This window comes from Egretta garzetta, unplaced genomic scaffold (assembly GCF_000687185.1).
Source record: "Egretta garzetta isolate BGI_Z169 unplaced genomic scaffold, ASM68718v1 scaffold91, whole genome shotgun sequence".
In the NCBI taxonomy this organism is placed as follows: domain Eukaryota; kingdom Metazoa; phylum Chordata; class Aves; order Pelecaniformes; family Ardeidae; genus Egretta; species Egretta garzetta.
In genome coordinates, this window is record NW_009258661.1 from 4,245,205 (window position 1) to 4,269,638 (window position 24,434).

The 24,434-nt window shown below is 43.8% G+C and overlaps 1 protein-coding gene across 4 annotated transcripts in view; it reads left to right on the plus strand.

Annotated features, from left to right (window-relative positions):
- ARIH2 (ariadne RBR E3 ubiquitin protein ligase 2) overlaps nt 1–24,280 on the plus strand; it is a 34,984-nt gene extending 10,704 nt beyond the window's left edge. For 3 of the 4 annotated variants that reach the window (XM_009648375.2, XM_035903828.1, XM_035903829.1), the window contains exons 3-15: nt 6,953–7,020; nt 8,721–8,784; nt 11,132–11,279; nt 12,002–12,123; nt 13,054–13,163; nt 14,196–14,313; nt 15,796–15,846; nt 15,946–15,967; nt 17,432–17,583; nt 18,641–18,784; nt 19,135–19,203; nt 20,149–20,232; nt 20,702–24,280. In XM_009648375.2, coding sequence (XP_009646670.1) covers nt 6,953–7,020; nt 8,721–8,784; nt 11,132–11,279; nt 12,002–12,123; nt 13,054–13,163; nt 14,196–14,313; nt 15,796–15,846; nt 15,946–15,967; nt 17,432–17,583; nt 18,641–18,784; nt 19,135–19,203; nt 20,149–20,232; nt 20,702–20,773 — 1,224 coding nt within the window. In that variant the 3' untranslated portion in view covers nt 20,774–24,280. Of the gene's footprint in view, nt 1–6,952; nt 7,021–8,720; nt 8,785–11,131; nt 11,280–12,001; nt 12,124–13,053; nt 13,164–14,195; nt 14,314–15,795; nt 15,847–15,945; nt 15,968–17,431; nt 17,584–18,640; nt 18,785–19,134; nt 19,204–19,412; nt 20,233–20,701 lie in introns of those variants that run through there. The other variant, XM_035903830.1, reaches the window with a different exon arrangement.
- Nucleotides 24,281–24,434: the final 154 nt, after the last annotated feature.

Genomic DNA, 24,434 nt, shown 5'->3' on the forward strand with positions numbered 1-24,434 from the left:
ATGTTCCTCCTCTTCATCTTTTCATAACAAAAGGAAAATACCCTTAGAAGCTGGGATTGTCAGGTAAAGGACTATGTTATTTGGGACTGAACAGGGATTGCTCACTGCAAAGTTCCCGAAGCCCTGCGCTCCGTGTGTGTGTGCTGCTGTGGCTGCGTGCACGCACCTGTGCTTTCCAGTTCAAGTTGGCTGCCCTGTGTCCTGAGCCACCAGTCACGATTGTGTGAATTCAGGTTATTACCTGTCCTTCACTTCCTCCCTGTGCATCCTCTGCATCCTCCTTTATGTCAGCCAGAAAGAATTGTCCACTTCCCCTCTGTTTTGCTAGGAAGGCACCTGGGCAGGGCTGAGCTGAGCGCAGCAGTGGGGTGTGTTGCTGGGGGTTTTGGCAGTGTGCAGGGAACACGGTGCAGCGTGCACTGGGCACTGATGCTCTTGAGCACTATGTTATGTTGGAAAGAATAATTCCAGTGACTACAGCTGGGCAGTCTCATGTTAATCATCATCTGCGTGCTGTCTTACAGCTTTTTTGCTGCGTTTCTTTCATTCTAAATCTTTCAAAGAAGAAATCTCATAGCTACTTCTTGTAATAATGTCTTCTGGCATACCATCTTGCTTAAATCTTTTTTTTTTTTAATTTATTTCTGAATCTCCTCAGGAAGAATAGCCTGACAGCTTGAGAAATACGTATGTTGAGATTTCCTAGCTGAGTCCTACTGATCCCGTTTGCTGGCAGCTGCAGCTGAAATTGTTGCTGTCCTGTGTAGGAGAGCAGATGGATTAAAGCAATGTGTAAGTGTGGAGAAGGAGTTAGAATTTAATCTGAGATCCCCTTTCTTCAGTATGTGGCCAACTAGGTTGTGCACTGATGGCTTTACGAACCGGGCGTATGACACTGGTAGTATTTGTCATTCCCAAACTGCACTCTGCCTCCTAAATATTCTTCTAATCTAGCGGACTGACACCAGGTCTGCATGCCAGAGGGTGAGTGACGGGGTACAGATTAAAACCCTGTGATGAAGCAGAGCTCGTGTATTGCTGTTTGTCAAGACCTTTCCATGGTATCAAGACTGCAGCTACAGACTTCAAATTGCATTTCTTTCCCTGGTGCAGCCTGCGCTCTGTAATCGGGAGAGGGCCTGAAATGTCAGACAAATTGTAAGCAATGCTGTGAGTGAAACCTAAAGATGGAGGGTTTTTTCTCACATTTTTTTATGCTTAACTGAACCCAGAAAAAAAGGAGGGTGTCTGATTTTGTTGTGACTTTGTCTTTTTTTTCTTTTCTGGTAAGTGAAATTAATTTGAGTTCAGTTTTGAAAACAGCCTCCTAATGCTCAGAAACCCGTAACAGATACAGAGGACTTTGCCACAAGACTCTGAACTTGGAGTGTTTATGGCAGGTGATGTTAATCACAGCTCAAGCCCCTGCAACCTCATGAGTTTTCTACCAGGATTGCGTATTGAAAGTCTGCTTAAAAGAGGGGTAGATCAAAGCAAAGAAGAAACTGTGGTCCAAAAAAAGCTTTTTGGTTGCCCTTTTATTTCTTCTTAATTCCTAATATTTATGCAGTTTTCTGAGAAATCCTCCAGTAAAAACAGGACAGTCGGATAGTTTTTCCAGTGGGGCATGGAGGAAGTCAGATCCACTTTCCACAAAAGAAATGAGCGTACAACAGTATTTTTTCCATTTGTGGGTCACTGTCTTCGGTATCCTTAAGTAAAGCATGTCTGAAGGTATTTTTTTCTTCAGGAAAATTATTTGTTACAAAGTATGGTTTCTTTCTAAGGAGCATACTGTTCTCTACTGCGAACTCAGTTCAGTCTCTGTTTTGCTTATCATCATTACTCTTGGTGAGCAACGATTTCAGAGGCTCTTGCTCTGTGTGTTTTTACTGTTGTAAAGAATTTGAGAGTGTGTTTTTAGAAGTTTTGATGCAACACACAGACTAATATCTTCCCAAGTTTATCCTTTCCTTGTAAAACTAACAAAAAGTATTCGTGGATTAAAAGAAATGCTTCTCAAGATTAATCCTATTTGCTTAAATCTATTTGTATAAAAGCCTTTGATTAATGGAAACGCAAGAAATAGAAGCTGCATTTCTTTATGCCAGGTTTGTGTTCATCTCGGGCAGACATTTCAGTGCAACCCTGATCTAACATGAATTGTCAGCTTGGTGCAAAGCCATGGGGTGTCAGCTCCAATCAGATCATAATATCTCCAACTCATTCTGAATTGAATCTCTTTGAGAATCATGTGATGATTTGTCCTTTAAATTCCTGATACCATATCTCCGCAGAAGTGAGGATTGAAACACACCTCCAAAAAATAGGCCATCCCTTGGAGAAAAGTGAAATGAACTCATGAGATATGCATGCAACATAAATATTCATGAGCAATTTCTGTAGACTATAAGCTCTACAAAAGATGGTGGCTTTTCAGCTTTTAGGAAACATTTCTGTCTGAATTAGCAACTGTCAAAGTGGCATAGTCGCAAAGATTTTCTGCTGTAGAGAGATGGAACTTCAGCTCTTTGAGCAGCATAGTTTATCTAGGGAAGCAAGTTGAGAGTCTCCACAAGGTACTTGCAGAGCTTCTTTGCAAATTCTTTTGATATTTTCTTGTCCTGGAGAGTGCCAGACTCACTCTTGCACTTCAGAAGTGTGAGAATTTTGCTTATCCTGGAGGGTAAGTAACCCAGGAGATAAATGGAGATAGAAATTATTGTGCTCTCTTGCAGAAAATGAATAGATGTGTGTTTAATGCGATGGCATTACTTCTTTGTTCTACTTTCAGAATCTAATTTTGTCCAGCACTATGTAAATTTTTCAGACTTTTTTTACAGCTCCTGTAGAGTTTCTCCCTTGTGCAGAGCAGCTTCCTCTAGGCACCCTACCTGTGTGCATAGAGGCTGCACCTCTTTTCCAGTGCAGTGATAAACATCAGCATTTGATGCACATTTCTGGCAATCAGCAGTTTTCTGTCACTAGGAAGTCGGATGGAGGTTTGGAAGAGGCTTCTGAGTGAACCAAACTCCTGTTTTAAGGTGAAGCTGGAAATTGTAGATTGGGTGAGAACCTCTCCAGCTTTGCCGCCCCTTCGTTGAAGAAAGAAGCGTGATCTTCAGTCAGAAATTTTCCAGGTTCAGATTTGGACTGAGCTGATATTTGATTGTAAAGTTTTAAGCTGCTGGTGAGAAAATGGGGAAATAAAAATGAGGGAAAGACAGACGTTTTTTAGCATGACTGTGGCTTTCAGCTTTCATCTTCTGAACTTTAATAAATTTAATTGCAGCTAGAAGAGTTCAGAAGTGAAGTTATGTAGAAACATTGGCACAATTTGTCAGTTGCAGACAAAAACTAAAATAGCATCTATAATATGTATTATATATAATATATATTTCATATATAGCAGCATCTATAATATGTATTCCTTTCTGCACTGTGGTCTGTAGAACTATTTTACTGAAATGACCTGCTGCCAGCAGGACACTGAGTGGGCTATCTCACTGTCTTTTTTGGGTCTTAGTATTCTGAAACAAGAATAGGAAATTGTAAACAAAGCTGGCAATTTATCAAAGGCATCTTTTTTTATTTGTTTTATGTCTGAGACAAAGCATTATTGTTCCTGGATAACCTGAGATTCTTGTGGCACCCGGTGACTGAGTTGTAGCTCTTTCTGACATGTTTTTTAAGTTTGAGATCTTTCATTATATGAAACTTCGGACTGTCCAGGAAATGCTGTATTGGAAAGTGTGCCTGAAAGCAGCCAAGGCTTATTGCCTGAGCTGTGGGGCTGCAGTGGGTGCATATGCCAGCAGTATCAGCTTCTGTACATTGCTTCACCATAATTAATTACTGTAAGGTAATTAATTATGTACATATGGACCAAACTTCTGGCTGCAGTGGTATTTTTCTGTGCTTAACATGTTTTGGCTCCTGCTTCAAAGAAATACTTCAGTTATTCTGGGCTGTTACTGTGGAAGAACTGGCTGACTTGGCACAATGGTGCAGTCATTGTGGATGTACAATCATTGAAGAGGCTGAGGAGTGCTGCTAATCAGTAGAAGCAGGCTTTTGTTAAACACTTGTTTTTCTTCCCCTGCTTGTTTTCTTGAATCTCTCCACTATTGTTGACCCCTGATGGTATCCAGTTTGCCTTTTCAATTACCAGCCTCGCCGGTTGGTGAGCAGGACGTAGATTGTAATGTGGCAAGAGTCCACTCAGCAAGCATGGCCGCAGCCTCATCGTTATCTGCTCCTCTCCCATCCCTCTTTCTTACAGTTTGAATGTTATCTATCTTTAACGTGTAAGAACTAGTATTTCCATCCCAAGCAGACTGGGTATGTTGCTGCAACTGGCTGACTCTGGGGCTGCTTTTTTTGCAAGATTGCATGTGCTCCAATCATGTAGTATCAAAAACTTTTCTGCTTCAGGGTTATGAAAGTGGACTCATGTCACGAACCTGGCTTTATGAATTGAAAATGTTTTATGCTTTTATGATGAAAGTAATAAAATTAGCACTACAGCTGATCCCATCAGTGCTTGCAGTTAGAGCAAAGTAGGAGTGGTCACAGAAGCTTTATTCTTGTAGATCTGTTAATCTGGCATGTTTCTGGAGCATTAATTCCACATTTTGCATGACAAATAATTTTACTCAAAAGCATTTGATTCTGTTAGGGTAGTTTGTTAGATTTTAGCAATGTCTGTGCTAGTATTTATATTTCTCATTCTATACATCTTCATTCTTGAATGTACGTGGTTCCTTCTCTGGGAACAAGTAACTTCATGGAAATCAGAGAGTCATGATACTGCAATGGATGCTACACCTCAGGCTCCGAAAACCCAACTGAAAAATACTTATTTTCATACATTACAGATGAACTTCCCATTTAAGTCTGGTGGTTTAGGGTTTTTTTTGTCAGGATGGTAGTTCTTCCTTACTGCTACTGAGAAATAATTTCATTGCTGTTAGAGCATGATTCATTAGCATGTGGTTTGCATTTGCAGGAAGCCAGTCTTGTAGAGACCACATTCCTGATGCTTGCTTGTTTTACAGACACGAAATGCAGATGTCTTCCTTGTACAAGCAAGTCAAAGGTATCTGCCTGGGTCTTCCAGGCTGAGGGCTTAAGATAACAACCCATCCGAGGCTGGCAGTGGCACTTCATGCGTACAAACTGGAGCAGACTGTATGTGTTGTCAGCAGCAGTCCTGTGTGCCATGCTCCATCTAATCACAGGCTTTTGCGCTGGGAGAGAGGGCAGCACCGCCTGGGCAGCCTTTGTTTTCTGACGGTCATATCACTGGTAAAGTCAAGGAGGGTGGCATACCAGATGTGATGCAGTGTGAGCTAATGCTTCGGTTCTTCTAGAAAAAAGATTATTTGAACATTGAAAATTACTCTTTTATTACTGGGATTTCTTAGTGGGCAGCAAAGTGGGCAAATCAGAAAGTAGAGGTGGGTAAGACCTGTTTAAAAACCCTGGGTGTATTGGTGCTACACTGTTTAAGCTTGCCAAACCAACCATCCAGTGCTGACAAATGCCAGTGCAGGACCAGGGCAGTATCATGTGGCAGGAATAGATCGGTTGTGTTGTCTTGTGAAACTGCACCTCTTCAGTGGAGTAGATTTAGAAGACTAATGAATATGCTGCCCCTAGGTGTGCAGAGCCTGTCTGGTTTGTAGCAGGAGCAACCATTGCTTGTTTTTTCCTTCTAGGGTTGTGTTGGATTTGCTGTTTATCTGTATTACCGGTACATTGGATTCTGTGATTCACCTGTAGCAGGATTCAAGAAGGCGTATGGCTTTTCAGCTGATGATTGGGACTGACAGCTTCTCTAGAAAAAAAAAGGAGCTCTTCCTGCAACTGGGATGGAAGGAGTTGTGTTTTCTATGCATATAGTAGAGAGAAACAGGTGATATGGGTGATAGCTTGACTCGGAGTTGGGGAGAAAGCCCTTTAATGTTGGAGGGTGTTTGAATGCATTGGGCTTGCCCAGGTGCTTCCCAGCACAGAGGGGAACAAGGAGGCAGGGGTCATGAGTCTTCCGAATTCCCCTGGGAGAGGCGTCTTGTTTGCAGGAGACCTTCTTTGAACTCCATGGGCCTGATAAAGGCATGAAGGGGTCGAGAGGCAGATTGAAGATCCAGCAGCTCAGCAGGTGTCTGTGGTCTTAGTGGGTATAAGCCTTTTTGTGCTAGCAGACCAGTCTGTGTTCTTCCAAAATAAACTAATACATAGAAGCAAAGGAGAACTTGTTTGCTTGTACCCTTGTAAAATTACTTTAAATGTCGCGTTGCAGTATTCTAGAGGGTGCTTGGGCTAGCACGGACTGTGCTAGTGCTTGCCAGGCATCCACGTAATGCAAGCAACTCTGCATGGAAATAGTCCCTGTCACAGCAGCTTTCCATCTTCCTATTCCAGTCCCGTGTATAACTTTTTTCTCCAGAGTGAAGGTTTGGGAAAATGTTTGGGATTTTTTTTTTCTCCCCTACCCTTTGCTGTCACAGCATGTCTGCGTTTGCAGCTTGTTGCTGCTTCTCCAGCTCAGCAAGTGGTATCTGTCTACCCTGCAGTTCCTACTTTGGACAGTTAGTGAGGACCCTGATCCCAGGCTGGTCTGGGCCTCTCAAGTGGTGACCACAGTCAGGACAGGATGTGGGCCTTCCACGAGCAGTTATAGCTAATCCACTGAATTCTTGATTCCTTCCTCTCTGTGCTGTATGTGAGTTAGTTTGGGTACATCCATGCTTCATTCCAACCTGTATATTGCAGATGCATTGGCTGTGAAAATGATGTCTAATAGTTTAATGGGAATTGAGTATCACTGGGATATTGTACGGAGTTTGTACAATTTATTAGTCTCATAAGAAGATCATAGTCCTAAGCAGAGGTATGGCCTCAAAGTATACCTAACTTGACTTTTTTTTTTCTTTTCTTTTCCACCTAGGTATCACATGCTGTTGCAAAGCTAGTATTAGTTAGTTTCCACTGGCAAATCTCAGAGATTTTGGAAAGGTAAGTGTGAATAGTCTTATCTCTTCTGTGCTCAGTGCTTTTCCCGTTTGCTTTGCAAGACTGCTCAGAACGGTCCATAAGTGTCTTTTTGACAAGGATCTTTGAACCTGAAAGCAGGCCATGCAGTCCATTCCAGGGAGCAGAGGAGAAACACTGTTTTATTGAGGCTGCCTTGCCTATAAGGAATTTGTAAACAGGGAGAGTGTAGTGGTGGCAAATGTCTTTCAGTCTGAGGAATTATTGTCAAGCTGGGAACCCTGTAGATGCATTTAGCTTAAACTTTGGGATAACAGATGCTGCATCTATATTTATTTATTTTAACAGATATAAAGATAACATATGTTCTGTTTTGAACATATGAGCCATAAATCATAAAGGAGCACTGAAGCTACACTGATGTGTTCTTTAGTAGTACATTCACATTGAAGTTTTTTATCCTTCTGAACACAAGTGATGTTTTTTTCCAAGCTGACTAGCATTTGGAGAGCAGGGGAAGACAGTGTGAGAGAACCAAGAAGTGCAGCCCCTTTGTTGCTTGGTCAGTGTCACTGTAATGAAGTCCTCCAGCTGATTTCAAAAGAAGGGTTCGGACTCTGCCCAAACATATACGGGAAGTGTGTCAGGAGGCACTGCTGTCTGGCAGCCCCTCCAGAAAATACTGGCTCAGAACTGAACATTGTCTGAAAATAGAGAGCACATCAGTCTGACTCATTCTGCCATGCCATTTTTGGCCCTATGGCCAGCAGCTTCGTCCAGAGAACATATGGGAAATGCATCTTGTGTATGGATGTTGTTGCAGCATCTTTGATAACTGGCTCATTGGTTACCATGCCTCCTGTGAAAGCTTTTCTCTGGGGAATGTGGAGAGTGAGATTCCTGCTCAGGGTGATTATGCAGGCTAACTAAGGAGATTTAAACAAGTGGAAGTTTGGGGAAGGGTTTACTTCTAAAGCTGTGGCTTTGCAAGTTGTTCTCCAATTCATCCAATCCTCAAAATTCTGTCTCGGTGCTAAGTGACATTGTCAAATGAAAACTCCTTAGTACAACTGAAACATGCTAGTGGGGAGGGAGGATTTACAGCATGGTCACAACAGTGATGCTGCTGTTTCTGAATTCATTGAGATATAAACATTCCTCTGCAATGGAAATAAGAAACAGCAAAACATGTTTCATTCTAAGACTGCTGATAGGCAGATTCATATGCCTAAAGGGATAATCTGTCACAGAGTAAATACTTAACTAGATAATAGACTGGGGTCAAAGTGAGACCTAACCAGGATAGCTTGATTTTACAAAGGAATAGGAGACGGACAGGAGCCTCGCTGGAGTGTGTTATTGTGGGCAGTGGTTTACGACTGGTCTAGGAGTGTGGATAGAAAATCTTAGTTTAAAATATATTTTTTTCAGGGAGAGGGAGAGAGCAGTAGAAAAATATTCATCGAAGCATATGAGGGAAATGTTAATCCATTACCAGAAGTAGTATTGTTTCTGATTTTGAAGAAAGACTCATGAAGTTTTGTTGATGAGAGTAGAGCTTGCTACATGAAGGAGCCTCACACAGGACACATTTCCACTTTCCTTGTTGAAACCTACCCTACCATTTGCACAAAGCCTATTATTTATTCAGACAAGAAGGATCAATTTAACAAAGCAAAATGTATTCAGAAATTGATTTGATCATTCTTCAATTGCCTTTTCAGGCACAAGTCTAATGCTGCCCAATTGCTAGTAGAAGCACGAGTTCAGCCCACCTCATCCAAACATGTAAGTATGCTAACTATTTTGGTCTGTTCCCTTGGCAGACACCTCTGGCCCACCTCATCCAAGGATTGCATTACTAATAGCATAGTCTGTCCCATATTAACCCTTTGCAGACTCAGGTCCAAAACCCTAACTCAATGCTGGGTTTACTGTTTAAATGAGAATGCATACAAGAGGTGTCTAACATTTAAATAGCAGCTTTGCTATTGTCTGGCAGGTAGTGTTCAAGAATTACTTGCCTCAAGAAAATTAAGCTTATTTTTTTGGCATGAGTGATGGTGCACAAGGGAAGGAGCAGAGTGCATGGGCTTGGCTACCTCTTCCAATTCTTCTCTCTCTGTAAAAGACACTCAAGGGAAGCTCTGGCTGCACAGAGTGAACAGAGCTTGTCTGTGGCTGAACGGAGATTTTGGGGGGTTTTTTTGTTGTTTTTTTTTCCCCTGAGATGACTGTTTGCTGCATTGCTCTGCTTAGGGATGCTTAAGCCAAATCTCCCAGTGGTGTTGCTGCTGAGCCAGTGAGTAGTGATACTTGAACCAACAGCTTGTGTTTTGCAGCCAGGGCTACACAGGTCTTTAGATACTTTCCCCCCTCCCCCCTTTAAATAGAAACTTCCTGTTGCATGTTTACAGGTTTCATTCACAGCAGGTGTCCTGGTACAATCCAGTTACCCCAGGAAGACATTGCTATGTGTCAGATTTTGAGTGATAAAATATTACATCTGAGAAACACCCTTTGGGTTGGGGGGGAAGGGAGGTTTTAAAAGCCTGATTTGGCATCTGAGCTGCCTGGTAACTAGCAGAGAGCGCAAATGCTAAAACAGCTGACAGGAGTAAGCTTCATGGACTCAGAATAAATTATCTGCCAAGAGTCCAGAAAAAAACCTTTGTTATTGATATACCTGCAAATTAGTCCATGTATTTTGAGATTTGTCTGAATCTTTTATCAGCTGTCACTTAAGTACTGTCCACTGCAATGGTGATTTAATTTTGGGAAGAAAGATATTACAGTTAAAAGCTTAGTTTAAGTCTTGACAAACCTGGTTTGGTAGGCAATTCATTACAGTCTTTCTGTATGTGCTAGGGCAAGTTGCTCTGTGCTTCGGCTCCTAATGCAGAATGATGGTATTTTGGGAGTAGATGCTCATACTGAGTGTTTGTAGAGCAACTGACCCTATAGGGAGAAGCTACAGTGGTAAGCTCAGAGGGACAGCTTGCAAAGGTTTGAGGTAGTGCGCCTGCTGCTCAAGTTGAGCAATTGATGTAAGCAATCGATGCAGTTGCAGACTCGGTGAATCTTGTTCTGGTCCATAAGTGAGGCCGCTCAGAACAAAGTCGCATTATTTCCTTTTTCGTGTGGTCATGCTGTAAAACAAGCTCTGCTTGTCATGCGGCTGTGTATCATGCTGCTGCTCCTCTGCATCTCTGGCATGCAGAGCTAGGCATGGAAGCTGATGGCTATCTTGCACAAGCTTCTCAAAGAGTAGCGAAGGTTTAAGTAGATGAAAAGTGACTTCAGTGTGAAAAGAAAAATAGGAACAGAAACTCCTGCTAACAGCTTTGCTTTTGATGATGCTGTGCTAGACCTAGTTCTTCAGGTCTCAAGGGTAAGCCGAGATGTGTTGGAGGCTAGATCTGTCATCTAGGGATTAGTTCTGTGCTACCCAACGGGAGACTCAGACTGCTTCCCAGTGGTTTGGTGAAGCAATAGCAGAACTATGCCTGACTTGTAACAAACCGTCTAAACCTTTTCAGCTGAAGGGATGATGCCTGCTTTGCCAAATGTAGCATAGGCGGAAGATAAGAGATGTGAGATGATGGTCTGTGAACCCCCTTTCCTCTCTGTATAAACATGCTGCATGCTGCACCTTCAGTTGCCTCTCCTCATACTCAAAATCATTGTCCTGTAAAAGGGCACTGCTAAGCCTGCTTCCAGCTATAGCTGCTCTCTAGGGCCTGTGGAACAGTGATAGAGTCCGACACAACTAAGAGAATATCAGTAAATTCAGGGAAGGACTAACACAATGATGTATTTCCTCATTTTTCAAATAAGGTGAGAGTAAGAACCAGAAAAGTAAAGGTGAGTTCTGGGTAGCGCTAGATTAGAGGCAGGAGCTGTTCAGTGACTGTCAATCTGTTGTGCTCTGAGATGAAAGAGGTTCGTGAGAAGGACTGACTGTCGGGGCAGTGCAGCACCCCAACACACCAGCTGCTTATGAACCCGTTTTGACCTGGAGCTCACCTGAGACCATTGTCACAATGAAGGTGATGCAGGTGCCTGTGGGTGAGGTGAGGATACTCTGGGAGAGCTGGGATGCTTTCACCGTAATGCTGATTTGTCTCTCTCCCAGGCAATGGTACATTCCTCCCATCACTGCGCAGTATGTATGCAGTTTGTCCGGAAGGAGAACTTGCTCTCTCTGGCTTGTCAGCACCAGTTCTGTCGCAGCTGTTGGGAGCAGCATTGTACAGTGCTCGTCAAGGATGGTGTTGGAGTTGGTGAGTGCAAGGTGGATATGGGTACTGGGTCTGTATTTGCCATGTTGGCCATTCTGATGATGACTGGCTGAACTGGTCTAAAACATCTCAGTAATGAGAAAATGGAGTATGGAATGACTACTTGTGTTATACTTAACTTGAACTGGTCGTCTTACCTGAATCCCTGGTTAGTGTTGGCATGCCACCAGGAGAGTGCAACTCCTGCCTAACAAACCGTTTTAAATCTGCAGATTCATTTCCTGCTTTTCTCCCCTTGTGATCTCAAGAGCATGACTGTAACAAGTTAAAGCTGAAAATCTGCTGTGTTTTGAGTTTCCATCTCTCATGATGTATTGTTGCCCTGCCCCTGGAGAGCTTGTGGATGCAAACATCTGTTCCCTTTGTGCTGGGTAGAAGCCAGTAGTTGCCAGAGTTGCTTTGGGTGTTTCCTAGCTTGTCCTTCATGCTGGCATGGCAGTAACATGCAATTTTCTATTTGAAGTATCTGACCTTGTGAACACTGGTTGAAGCACTTACTGGTCCTGGATGCACATGTGCCCTGTCATCTTTCAGTGAAGACAGTTTGGCTTCAGCTTTTCAACAGCCCTGATAGATTTGTTTCACAGTTGTGTCCCTCTTGCCACAATAACAGATGGCACCTAGGAAACTGTGTTGAATGCTCTCCGTGCATTCACTCTTTAGTATGAGTTGCACTGTGCTAAGATGTTGCTTTTTCTTCTCAGGGGTCTCCTGCATGGCTCAAGACTGCCTACTTCGGACACCAGAAGACTTTGTGTTTCCATTGCTGCCTAGTGAAGAGCTGAAAGACAAATACAGGCGCTACCTCTTCAGGGACTATGTGGAGGTATTTTCTCTCTCAGTTTTAAAATACTCTTGGGTTAGTTCATCAATGACTTGCAGAAATTATGTTTTAAGTGTCTTGCATCTTTGATTAGGAATGCAGTAACTGCAGCAAAACTGTCCCTGATAAACATGATGTGGCTGTTCCTGTAGGACAGCCTCACTGACAAAATGCTCTAGCAGGTTGCCAAAGTAAATTCTGCTGTAAGGTCATCCAGTAACTCCTTGGCTGGTGCTTGGCTCTTTTCCTGAAGCAGAATTCTCAGAATGTTGCAGCTGAGAACTTCAAACTTCAGTCTGAGTTTTAAAGTCCTTCTTGGTCTTGCATAGATATTTTAGGTTCTGAAAAATAAGTCCCTCATCTTAGTGTATCTGAATTGTCTTGCTCAATGATATTTCACATGAGGTTTTTTGAAATTAAAGCAGCAATTGTTAAGGGTAAATGTGCAGGAAGTATTCTGGTAGCCGAGAACAGACTGGGAACTCTCAAGAAGCAGCGAAGCAGTATGAAAGAGTGGTGTCACCTCTTTTCAATAAGAGACCCTTTGGGAGGGAACAGCCACCACAGGAGAACAGCTGAATACATTCTGGGGCATAAGGAGAGCATGGGGAAAGAGCTCAAATGGAGTAAAACTGTTTGTTTAATGTCTTGGTGGGGTCTTATGGTTGTGTTGCTGTGCTTGCTTGGTCTGTAACCCTCCATTTGAATTCCCTGTCCTAGAGGAGCTGTAACTAACTAATACTCCCTTTCCTCCCTTTCCTAATGTGGAAGAGGTTTCTCTGCTCTGTTAACCACAACCTGGTGATGGTTTTCACTCTTTTTTCAACAAGAAATAACTGACTTGTATGTTCTTGAGGGTAGGAGTGGTTAAACTTGAATAGATAATGCTCTTCTGCACCCACTGCTGATCTTACCACCTTGGTATGTTCACAGAGCCATTACCAGCTGCAGCTGTGTCCTGGTGCAGATTGCCCTATGGTCATACAGGTACAAGAGCCAAAAGCCCGGCGAGTGCAGTGCAATCGTTGCAGTGAGGTCTTCTGGTAAGAAACAGAGAAGGTTAAAGATCACGGGGAAAGTGTATGCTGTCCTCAGAGCTACTCCATTTGCTTGCCAACAGGTTCAGTGCATAGAAGCATCTCATGCTTTGCTAGAGTTGTTTGTAACTTGAGCTAGCTTGAGTAATTGGACACTTGCAGTCTGACTTCTGCAGGTGGTCAGCCATCCCCTAGCTCCCTGAACTCCTTGGGAGTTGGGTATTCTGACAACCAGTGAATGCAGGGCTTGAGTAATGAAGGGGTTACAAATCTACCATTCCCATATTTTGGCTAGGTTACAAATTTTGATATAGACATAGTGACTGGTAGAGATTCTAGTAATGGATGCAGAGGCCACATGGCTATCTGCTGGTATTGAGTTTTTAAGTTTATTACAAATATTTGGCTCCCAGAGTGTCTGATGTGTTTTGAGGCTCATGCGAGAACACATTTCTGCTGAATAGGAACACTAATGTTCCTTGTCTGACTGCAAGTGTATATGGGGACCAGAGCAAAAAGATAGCTTGCAGGGCTGCTGAAGTGTCTTCTGCTCCTGGGTCTCCAGAATCACTGCTGTTGAGAATGTCTGTGGAGCACAGTACAACTGGTTTAGAGACCCAGCTTACTGGTATCTCCATGCAAATGTCCCTTACTCACCTGGGGCTGGTAAGGTCATGCTAATCTACCATTGGAGTCAGGCTATTTGTAAAGCCGCTGGTGTGCCCCAGGCCTCTGCAGTCATGTTAGAGCAGACATAGGTAGATGCTAGGGAGGGATGTGTCAGCCCTCAGACACATGATTTGTCAGAGAAGGCCTCAGTTCACGCTCATCCTGCCTCCAGCTTCTGCGCAAGAGGGTGGGGGTTTATTGGAGTTCAGTCTTGGTCTTTGCACTCTAGCAATACACAAGGGCATTTACATCCCTTACCCTGCTTGGCCTCCCAGGTTTTGGTCATCAGGAAAACCTCAATTCTTGAGTCACTTCCTTGGAAATCAATATGTCTTGATTTTTTTTTTTTTTCCCCAACTCCCTATTAAGCTTTAAGTGTCGGCAGATGTACCACGCACCCACAGACTGTGCTACCATTCGGAAATGGCTCACCAAGTGTGCAGATGACTCCGAAACAGCCAACTACATCAGTGCTCACACTAAAGATGTAAGGACAAGCATCTGCATGTTTTTTTCTTGTCTTCTAGTCCTGCCTGGGAAGAAAGATACAGTTCTATACATGCGTAGCATTGTGTGCTGCTTTTCCACAGTCTGCAGTTTCTCACAGCTCCCTCAGGACTGTGATAAACCACAACTGAATGCCTTGGGAACGCTTTGTGCAGGAAGTCCAGCTGCGCTCCTGCGGTGAGGACCTAGTGGTCCTTATTCCAGACCTGGTGTGAATGTTTTTGGCAGCCATGGGCAAAAGAACTGTGTCTACTTTGAAATGATCAGCAGAGATGTATTTAAAATGGAAGGAGAAAGTGTAGTAAGTGCAGAGTCAGTATCAAATAAGGCACTAGTGGTGTTTAAACCTGAAACACTGTGTGGAGTGCAATGAACTGGAAGGTTGAGTGAGATAAAGTCTTGATTTGGCAAGGACAGCAAAATGAGGTAGTTGAAGTCTGTAAATTAGACACTGAAGTACTTCTAGTAGATTTAGACCCAAGAAAAACAAATAGTATTACATATTGTGCACTCTAATCTACCTACAGAATTGTCTTTAGAAGTTACAGATATACCACCTTTATCCTTTAGATTAGCTGTCTGCAGATTGGAACTTCTAATATCTTTTGGGGATTTTGTGGCCTGACTTCAAAATAGTTCTTAGCTGCCATTTGTTCTACCATAGCCAATGACAATTGTGACAGTGCTAATCAGCCACAAGCTTCATTTGTGTTAGGAAAGTGGGTACTTAGATAGACTAGAGATCTTAAATTCCCTTGTTTCTCCAGGGAAGGTGTCAACATGTGATGGCATTGTTTCTGCTATGCTCTTTTCCAGAAATAAGGTTCTGCTATGCTGAGCATTGTCCTAGCACATATTTTGTCTGCCATTACACTTTATAAAAAGCAGGAAAACTCACTTCCTTCTTTGTACCTATGCAACCCAGAAAATGTAACTGAACTTGACACACCAGGGCATGAAGGGACTGCTGATGGAGCAAAGAAGTGTGCAGCTCTCACTGTGGTCAGCCAGATTCTCTGCAGCTACCTCAGTTGTCATCTGTTAATGGCTGCTGAAGGCAGGATATAGAGCTGATATCTTGTAGTCTAAGTTGCTGTGGAAGCTTCTGTCGTATGTGAACTTATTATGTCCCTATGCTTGAGCAACTGCTAAATGGTAGCCCAGTGAGACCTTCAGTTTTACAAGGAGTAACAACAGCAAACTTGTTTACTTGAGCAAGCAGTCCAGTGCTGCAGTGTAATTTCCCTGGCTTTGCCTTTCTGCCGCTTCTTTAAAAGGAACTGTCAGGAATTGGTGGGAGGCAGGGTGTATATATGTTAAGATTCTCATATACATGTATGCATGTTAAAAAAAAAAAAAAAAAAAAAAAAAAGCAGGAGGGGGATAATCATGCAAGCGTTGTCATTCTCCAAAAGGCTGCTGGAGACAGAGTTGGATCTAACAAATGCTTCTGTTTCCCCAGTGTCCCAAGTGCAATATCTGTATTGAAAAGAATGGAGGCTGCAATCACATGGTGAGCAATTCCCCGAACATGTCAGACCTTCCTTGTTCTAAGCAGAATTTTTTTTCCCTACTTTCCACTAACCAGTGCCTCCTCTCTCTTCTTTTCCAGCAATGCTCCAAATGCAAGCATGGTAAGTAGGATTTGGAAACAGTTTTCTCTGCCATGTTTGTTAGTGGTGATGTTCTCTTCTTTTTTGATGTGAAGACAAATTGTGAACATTGACCAAAATGTTTCCCCCCGCAGTAAAAGGTGAACATAATATTAATTACAGACTTTGTGTGATATCAGTGCTGGTTGGGTTCCCTCTCCCTGACATGTCCATTGTATAAAGAAGTCTCTATCTCTGCTGTAATATTAACAGTGGAATCCATCTCAGAGGAGAGTATTAAATGTAATTGTATTTGTCATCACCTGAAAATACTGGCAGAACTGAGCCATTTACTTAGATAAGCTTAAGTCCTTCTGCTTAATGATGGAAATAATAAGCTTCAACCCAGATGAAACTGCAGGAGCTGTGAATTGTTCTGCTTAACATTATCTGTTGGACTTCTCAGTCCACCCCTGTGCAATTAGCAGCCTGAGTGTCTTTGGTCCATTGTGTGGTCCTACAAAATGACAGCCTGTTCTTGCACTTACCTTTTCAGGACAAAATTAATTTCTGTTGCCTTGGAGCGAGGTGGTTTGTATTCAGCCCTCTAAGTTAAGTGTGCCACTAGGAAATATTATAATATCAGAACCTTATTTGGAAGATGATTAAAGATTACTGTCCTCTCTCATTTCCTTTGCTTTGGGGTCCTCAGCAGCACTGGATGTGCTTTGATGGAGCTCTTTGACAAGGGTGAGCAGGCAAGTGCCAAGGTTTCATGGTGACTGGCGCTTGAGAAGGCTGGTGAACTCTGGAAATAAAAATTTCAGTCTTTTATTATGAGTAACACAGAAGTGATTGCTGTTGTAGCAACTTAACCTCCATCTTTTTTCCTTCCCAGCAGAACACTCACAGCCTCGCTCTGAAATCAGGAAACTGTCACGCGGGTTTTACTATTGCTCTCTTTCCTCCACTTTCTTCCCAATTCAGTGGCTTCTAACTTGAAGTGTCGTAAACCACCAATACCTGATAACCTGGGTAGTTCCCTCCTCAAGAGAACTGAGGGCAGACTTTCTTTTTCATTAATTAGTTCACTTTTGGATTTGATTGTTCATATTTTATTCAGCCAGAGGTCCGCATGGGGCAGTATGCCAGTGGTGGGCAGGATGCAACTCACAAATAAGACTGCAGCCTGCCTCTTCTTTAATCTAGAGTGACAGCCTGAGCAGAGCGCAAGTACAGTTCTGCCCATTGGTCTTGGTGTACAGGATGCAGCACTTCAGGATTTGCTTTCCGTAGTTGCACAGGAGGCTCTATGATGAAAATCTTCAAGACAGGCTGGTATTTTTGGCTTACTATTGTGTTCCGTTATGCAAGATGATACAAAATGTATATGTTTCTTGACTTAGCAGAAATGTCTGAAAACAGATGGGCTGTGTCTCCTGAAGCTTTTATTTCTCTGAGGTTTTTTTCTGTGTATCACAGTGGGTTTTTCGCTGTTTTCTGCAGACTTCTGCTGGATGTGTCTGGGAGACTGGAAGACTCACGGCAGCGAGTACTACGAATGCAGTCGGTACAAAGAGAATCCTGATATTGTAAACCAGAGTCAGCAAGCACAGGCCAGGGAGGCCCTTAAGAAGTACTTGTTCTATTTTGAGAGGGTAGGAGACATCTCCTTGGCCAGAGCTGCTGTAGCCTTTTAATGCTCCCTGCCTGGTGCAAAGGTCATTGCCAGCAATCTCCGTGCAAGAAACTGCTCAAAGAGAGTCTATGCAGCATTTTCAGGCCCTGTTGTTTTTCACTCAAAATCCTGCCCTGCGAGTCCCATCCAAACCAGTAATGTTGTACCCAAAGCAAATCATAGTTGCTCCTGTATTTCCTTGTGCTAGAGAAAATCATTATTACCTGTGTGCCACTGTACCATTTTCCTGCAGGCTGAGTGCTGCTGCAGTAGATGGATATTGCTCCAATTGTTTCCTTCCAGGACTGGGGAACTTCAGTTCCTTGCAGTATGTCTTTATAGAGACAAAGACTAAATAAGCACTGCCATGTTCAAAGCTCCATGGGCTGTAGCAAAATTTTCCTAAAATTTCACGTAATCACATTTTTAAAAGTTGCAGTCAGAGCATCTCTGTCCACACAGCAGGCTCGATGCACCTGGCCATACAGTGCAATTCTAGAGTAGCATCTCTAGAAGAGAACATGGTAGAGGTTCAGTGCTGCTGCATTCAAGTTTCCCCATTAAAATGAGTTTATTTTTCACACCATGAGCCAAGTCCTTTGGTAAAATAAATGTTTTCATTCCTGGCTCTCCAGACCAACAGGCTGTGGGAAATGGCCATGCTTACAATGTGCACATGGATGTTGGAGTTCACTGAGCCCATGTTAAATGTTAATTTAAACTCTTGAGCTTTCTATAGAAATCCTTTAGGTAGGAGAATCACTATTACTTTCCATCTTGTTAGACACAATGTCACTGTGCAACCAGAGGCCATTCCCACTCTGAGAAGCTGGGTTTGCTCTTTGCTGCTGTCAGTCTGTTGTATACAGCCTACTTGCTACTGGAGGTGCTGCCTTGCTGTTCTTTCCTACAACATGTCTTGCCTTGCTGGACTCCTGCCCCACTTCAATTTCTGCTTGCTAGAGCTTGTGCTTTTACAGAAGCAGTATCCTGGTCTCATGTCATTTTTTCTTTCCCCATGTCCCCACCCCTTGCAGTGGGAGAATCACAATAAAAGCCTACAGCTGGAGGCACAGACGTACCAACGAATCCAGGAGAAAATCCAAGAAAGAGTTATGAACAACTTGGGAACATGGATAGATTGGCAATACCTACAAAATGCTGCAAAACTACTTGCAAAGGTGGGTAGTTGTGGCTTGTTTGGCACAGAGAAGAGGATACACACCAGAATGCTAAATTGACACCACGGAGTGAAGAAGGGAATTTAGGGGTTGTGGGTATGTGGGACAGTACCTCTGATCTAGGACATGAACTAGCCAAAAATCGTCTGGAAGTGACCTCTGTGAAGTTACACTTTAACTGCACAAGTTCTTCCAAGGAAGGTGTAGGAAATTCCACCATGAAGTGTCCAGTCATCCTTGTCAGAAGGGAGCTTCTTAGCCTGTAGTGATCACACAAGTGAGACTGTGCTGACTTCCAAGTCTGAGACTTTTGTCCTTCTTTTCTCTCTCCTCCTCCCACTCCCTGACAGTGTCGTTATACCCTGCAGTACACATATCCATATGCCTACTACATGGAGTCTGGTCCCAGAAAGAAACTGGTAAGATGTTTTGCTCTTCTTTTGCTGATAGCTTTTTGGGGTGTAGTTGGCAGCATGCTGGGCTGAATTCCAGAGCTTGGCAGTGTCTCAAATATTAGTGTTGAGTTTGAAGTAAGGGCAGGACAAATAATAGGTGGGTTTGCACCTTTCCTCTTCACTTCAAGTTGACTAGCAGCTCAGTCCTCTGATACATCACATTATTTTCCCAGGGCAGCACCGTACTTTCACTAACAAGCAATTTATCCAGAATGTTTTGAGGCTGGAAGTGTGCGTTTGTTCCTTGGTAAGACTTACCACAGTGCTGTGGGCCATATTTCATGTGAAGAGCTGCTGGAGGATAGCTTTTCCAGCCTTGAATCAGGATGTAGCTTTGCTTTTTATGCCTGCTGTAAATTCCGTGCTGGCTTGGAGCATCCCTTGGGCTGGACATGTCCAAAAATAACCCTGAATTCACTGAAGAGGTTGTTTCTTTGACTTAGTTGTCCAGTAAAATGTGTTATCCAATCTTTCCTCATAGCATCACATGTATTCTCTGAGGCTGTGGACAGATGTTCTCTTCTGGGTCCAACTGTGCCAGTGGAACGTGTTACTGCTCCCAGCAGTGGTTAATGATCCCTCTGCTCTGCTTGCAGAGCTGCTCACAAGAGCATTTCCTGACCCATTTATGGCAAAATGAGCTGAGTTAGGAGATACTTGTCACTTGGAGTGTTTTTAGGCTGACTGTATTGATTTTGAGTGATGCAGGTTGGGGAGTGCTTACACAAGAAACTCCTGGAAGGGGGTGATGCTGTGTAGCTGAAAGTGGATAAGGAGGAGGCACAAACCTGCTCTGCCAGCACAGCTGTCAGCAGAACACATTTGTCTGCTCTTCAAGTGTCGTGTGTGGTATGAAACTGCCCCAATAAACTAGTTTCTTGCTGCTGTCTCTAATTTTGCTCTTTGCAGTTTGAGTACCAGCAGGCCCAGCTGGAAGCTGAAATTGAAAATCTCTCATGGAAGGTGGAGCGAGCAGACAGCTATGACAGAGGGGTGAGTGTTATTCTTGCTTGAGCCTGCTGGATGGGTTTTGTTTGTTGGGCTTAACGCTTCTGCAAGAGCACTAAGGCAGTCAAGTGAGGGTGCTGAGAAATTAGATCCAGAAACTCACCTTTAGCCAGAGGGTGTTGTAGAATTGGAGGGCTCATTGCCTTACAGGAGAGGAGGGAGGGCTGCAGTGAGTCCTGCAGACTGTAACAGGACCAACAAAGCTCTGAAGGAAGCTACATGTAGCCCTCTGGTGAAGAGCAGATTCATTAAGTGCATAGGGTTTTAGACACAGCAGGAGCCAGGTAACTGCAGAGGGAGCCCATGTCAAAAGGAAAAGGATCTGCAATCTTGTGATCCAGAGTATATGTGTGAAGGTTGGAGCTTCTCAGGCTGGAGCTGAGTCTCTCCCTAAGGAAAATGAGTTCTTCTCTGAGTAGTTCACGCTAACGGTTTCTACCTTCTGTTTTACCAGGACTTAGAGAATCAGATGCACATAGCAGAGCAGAGACGGAGGACCCTGCTGAAAGACTTCCATGACACATAAGACAGGAGGAAGAAGTGAAAAGCGCAGGGGTGAGAGCAGCGAGTGAAGTGATGGCAGCTTCACCGGGATAAGCAGGCACTGCCTCTGGGAGAACACGGCCAAGGACAAAGCCACCCCTCCCCTTGCAAGTCAGACACATGCAAACACCACATCTTAGTCCAGTTTGTTCTCTTATCTTTCTGTTTCTGTTTCTGCCAGGCTAGAAGCCAGAGTTCAGATTGGCGTATTTCCTGGGACATTTCCCTCCTGCCCTTGATGGTTTCAGAAGGGGAGGCAGTTTTTCTCTGAATGGCTGTTAATAGTATTAGATCATTACAATTTATGTAATTTTCAACGGTTGTACAATTATACAGACAAACCTTAGAATAACACACAACCCTTTTTAAAAATAAATTGGCAGTGGAGTGTTTTTCCTTAATCTGCTTGTAAATTTGATGGGCTCTTCCCCCTCTCCCTTTCCCTTCCTCTGAGCCAAAAATCCTCCTAGGCATTGAAGGAGGTTTCAAAATATCTCAGCTAGATTTCCCGATGCTCCTTTAACCAGGGCATTGTAGCATTGGCATTGCACAAGGAGAGTGGCTGCTGTTAAGAGTGGCTGCTGCTGTGTCTGACCCGACAGTACCAGCAGTGGACATGATTTAGTATGACGTGTGACGTCTCTTTTCTTGTAAATCAGCTGTGCAAAATCCTGCTACACAAACAAAAGCAAACAGAGGAATTGTAGGGGAGAGACCAGGTTAATACTGGGGGATATGCCCTGAGTCAGGTCAGATTCTGCATTTGATGAATTTTAGGTCTTCCATGTAGATTTTTGCTTTACTTGTTTTTGTGGGGAGGGTGTTGTATTGCCAAAGTGAGTGATGAAGGAGTAGTAGCATACAGTTGTTAATCAAGGCTTGGGGCTTTTGCAGAGTGAAACAATCCATGTTATAACAGTGCCATGCAGCCTGGTAAAGATTATTCGTGCCTGCTGGGTAATATGGCTGAGAAAATTTGATTCCGTTCATTGAGGTGAGGCTAAACACCACTACATTATGAGGAGGAAAAATTATGTACAACACACTCCCTGGCACATGTTGGCAATGTGGATGGGCAGTTGAATACAGGTGCGCTGCTTGTGCAGAGCCTGCACCAAGCCAGGCGGAAAATTAACTAGCAAAATTAATTTATTTGTATATTAGTATTGATACTGGTGGGGACTTATCAGGAAATTGATTGTTAGGAGCATGTGGAGCTTTTTTATTAACATTCTTTTTTCTAATGTAAAATATACACTAAAATAAAAATATGAAAACCTAGTTCATCTTAGTAGGGGTTAACATGAAAAAGGTTATTTAAATGCTGATGCTTGCCTGTTTGCTACAGGAAGCAGGCCACATGTTAAGATTTCACAGGCATGTATGTCACCTGCACCAGGAACATGTTGTTTGCAGCCAGTAAGGTGGAGCTGGAGCCTCCGATTTGAGGAAATCTTCACCTTTGCGGGGAACTCATGGGATTCTCTTCCATGCTGTATGTGGAAGGGTTGCCTTTGATGCATCCCTGTATACTCTATTGATTTCACATAGTCACTTGACAAAGATTAAACTGGAGGGGGAAAAGTACTGAATTCCTGCATGTCAGAATAAGCTAACTCTGCTGTTGGAGCCTTTTTCATGTACCTGAGATGCGTGAGCCAAGTATTTGCAGCATGTATAATTTTGGCAGATGGATTTTAACAAGAGAGATGAATCGGTTTAAAGGAGTAGCAGCTGTCATAGAAGCTGATCCTGTGGCCATGCTTGCTGTACACAGGAAATTTTCAAACTGAGAGGCCTTTTCCTTCCTCCCTCCCTTCCCTGGTGTGGGATGTATCCTCAGGGAACAGGGAAACGTACTCCCGAGGAGCTGCTGGCAGTGGAGTGGGAGTTACAACAGAAGTGGCTGATGGTTGAGCAGGGTTGCAGAGAGGTGGCTGGAGCCAGGGAGCGAGGCAGGGGCAGGGAGAAGGAGCCCGTGGTTTCTGGGAGCAGTGCTGCTTGCTGCACAAGAGATCTCTGTAACCGTGGCTCCATTTGTTATGCCTTGTCCTGTTCTGGCTCCCCTCTAGGCTGGAGCCAGGGAGGTAGATGTGTCCTTGCTCCAGCTGCTCTCTCCTGCCACCATTTTCTCCTCTGGTCCTAGCACCCAGCCTCTTTGTGCCCTCCTCATGATGTATTCCAGGCTCGGTCTCTTCTTTCCTCTCCCCTTTCCAAATGACTGTCAAAGCCTGAACACACTGGCCCTAGGGGAAGGCTTGCTGAGACCCAGCAGTTTGCAGTGCGTAGAATCAGTGTTTAAATTGTTCTTTAAAAATGTAACATGCAAAGTACTAATTAGGATAAAAGCTGGTGTTCTTGTTGTCTAAATGTAACTGCCGTAACACCTAATCTCTTTGCAGAACAGGCATGTGGAGTTTCCTAATCCCAAAGAATTCTCACTTCTGTTACAGAACTGTCTGGCATTGAGCTAGATGAGAATGGGGTTTTGTCTCTCTCCTTCCCTGCCTCCTTCCTCCCTCCCTCTCCCATGCCCCCGCAAAATGCTTTGCTATGAATCCTTGTCCGTAGACAAGCTAGGCCATATAGCTGTGGCCAAACTTACTGAGCAGACTGCTGGGATGCTTGGCTGAGGAACAGGAATAAATATTGCACAGTGCACCCCCACCTCTTTCAGATTTTCTGAAACTAGAGCTTTGTCAGCAGTTCTGTTGATTTTAAAAGAAAACAAAACAGGTGGTGAAAGTCCTGGTTTGCACACACAGATCCTGTTTCTGTACTCTGGGGAAGCAACAGGACTGACTTTTCTTTTGCAGCCCAGGCAGGGTGACTTCTATATTGGTGTCATACAGAAAGTCGTAGGCTCCAAGACGAAACTTGCAGAGCCCAGGGACTCTTGGCTCTGTGTAAAGTGGCTGACACTGCTTGACCGGAAGGAAATGGGAGTTCTCAACGCCAAAAGACAAGGCCATTTTTTTCACCTCTAACAGGTACAGAGCCCAGTGCGAGTCAGTAAGGTTATGTGAGTGTAGGTGAATAGAAAGTGGCTCAGGAGCCGTTAAGTCTGAGGTACAAGTTTCCCTTTGGTGGGTTACTGCTACAGATGTGGAATGTTTGCACTCTTTTTTTGCTTTTTGCACTCGTTTCCAGTTCCTGCGCCAGCCTGACACCTCTCCATCCTCGCATCCAATACTCTTTTTATTTCAGCTTTGCTTGTGTTAGTGCATTGGCTGCCTCATCTCTAATAGTCCTCAGGCTTCCCAGACTGTAACAAAAAATTTTCTACCGATGACGTAAACTGCATGACTGCTGCTCTGCGCACTGGCAAATGCGCTGTGCCCACGCGGGGACAGGGGCAGCAGGAGGTTTCTGTACTATAGTCTTGCACTCTAAATTTTAGACTTTTTAAGTGGTTGAAAAAAATATAACTTTATTTTTAAATGAGGCACTTGTTCTGGGAGTTCCTTTCCTTGCCCCGCTCTGGTTCAGGTTGTGGGACAGTGTTGGGGGCCGGGGGTGGCTGCGGCGTAGCCCTGGCAGGGGCTGTGGGGCCCACTGATGTCCCTGCCAGCCCCTGCTTTTCTTCGCAGGCGCCGGAGAGGGGCAGGGGCGGGGGGAAACCCCCGGGGGGCGGGTGGCAGAGG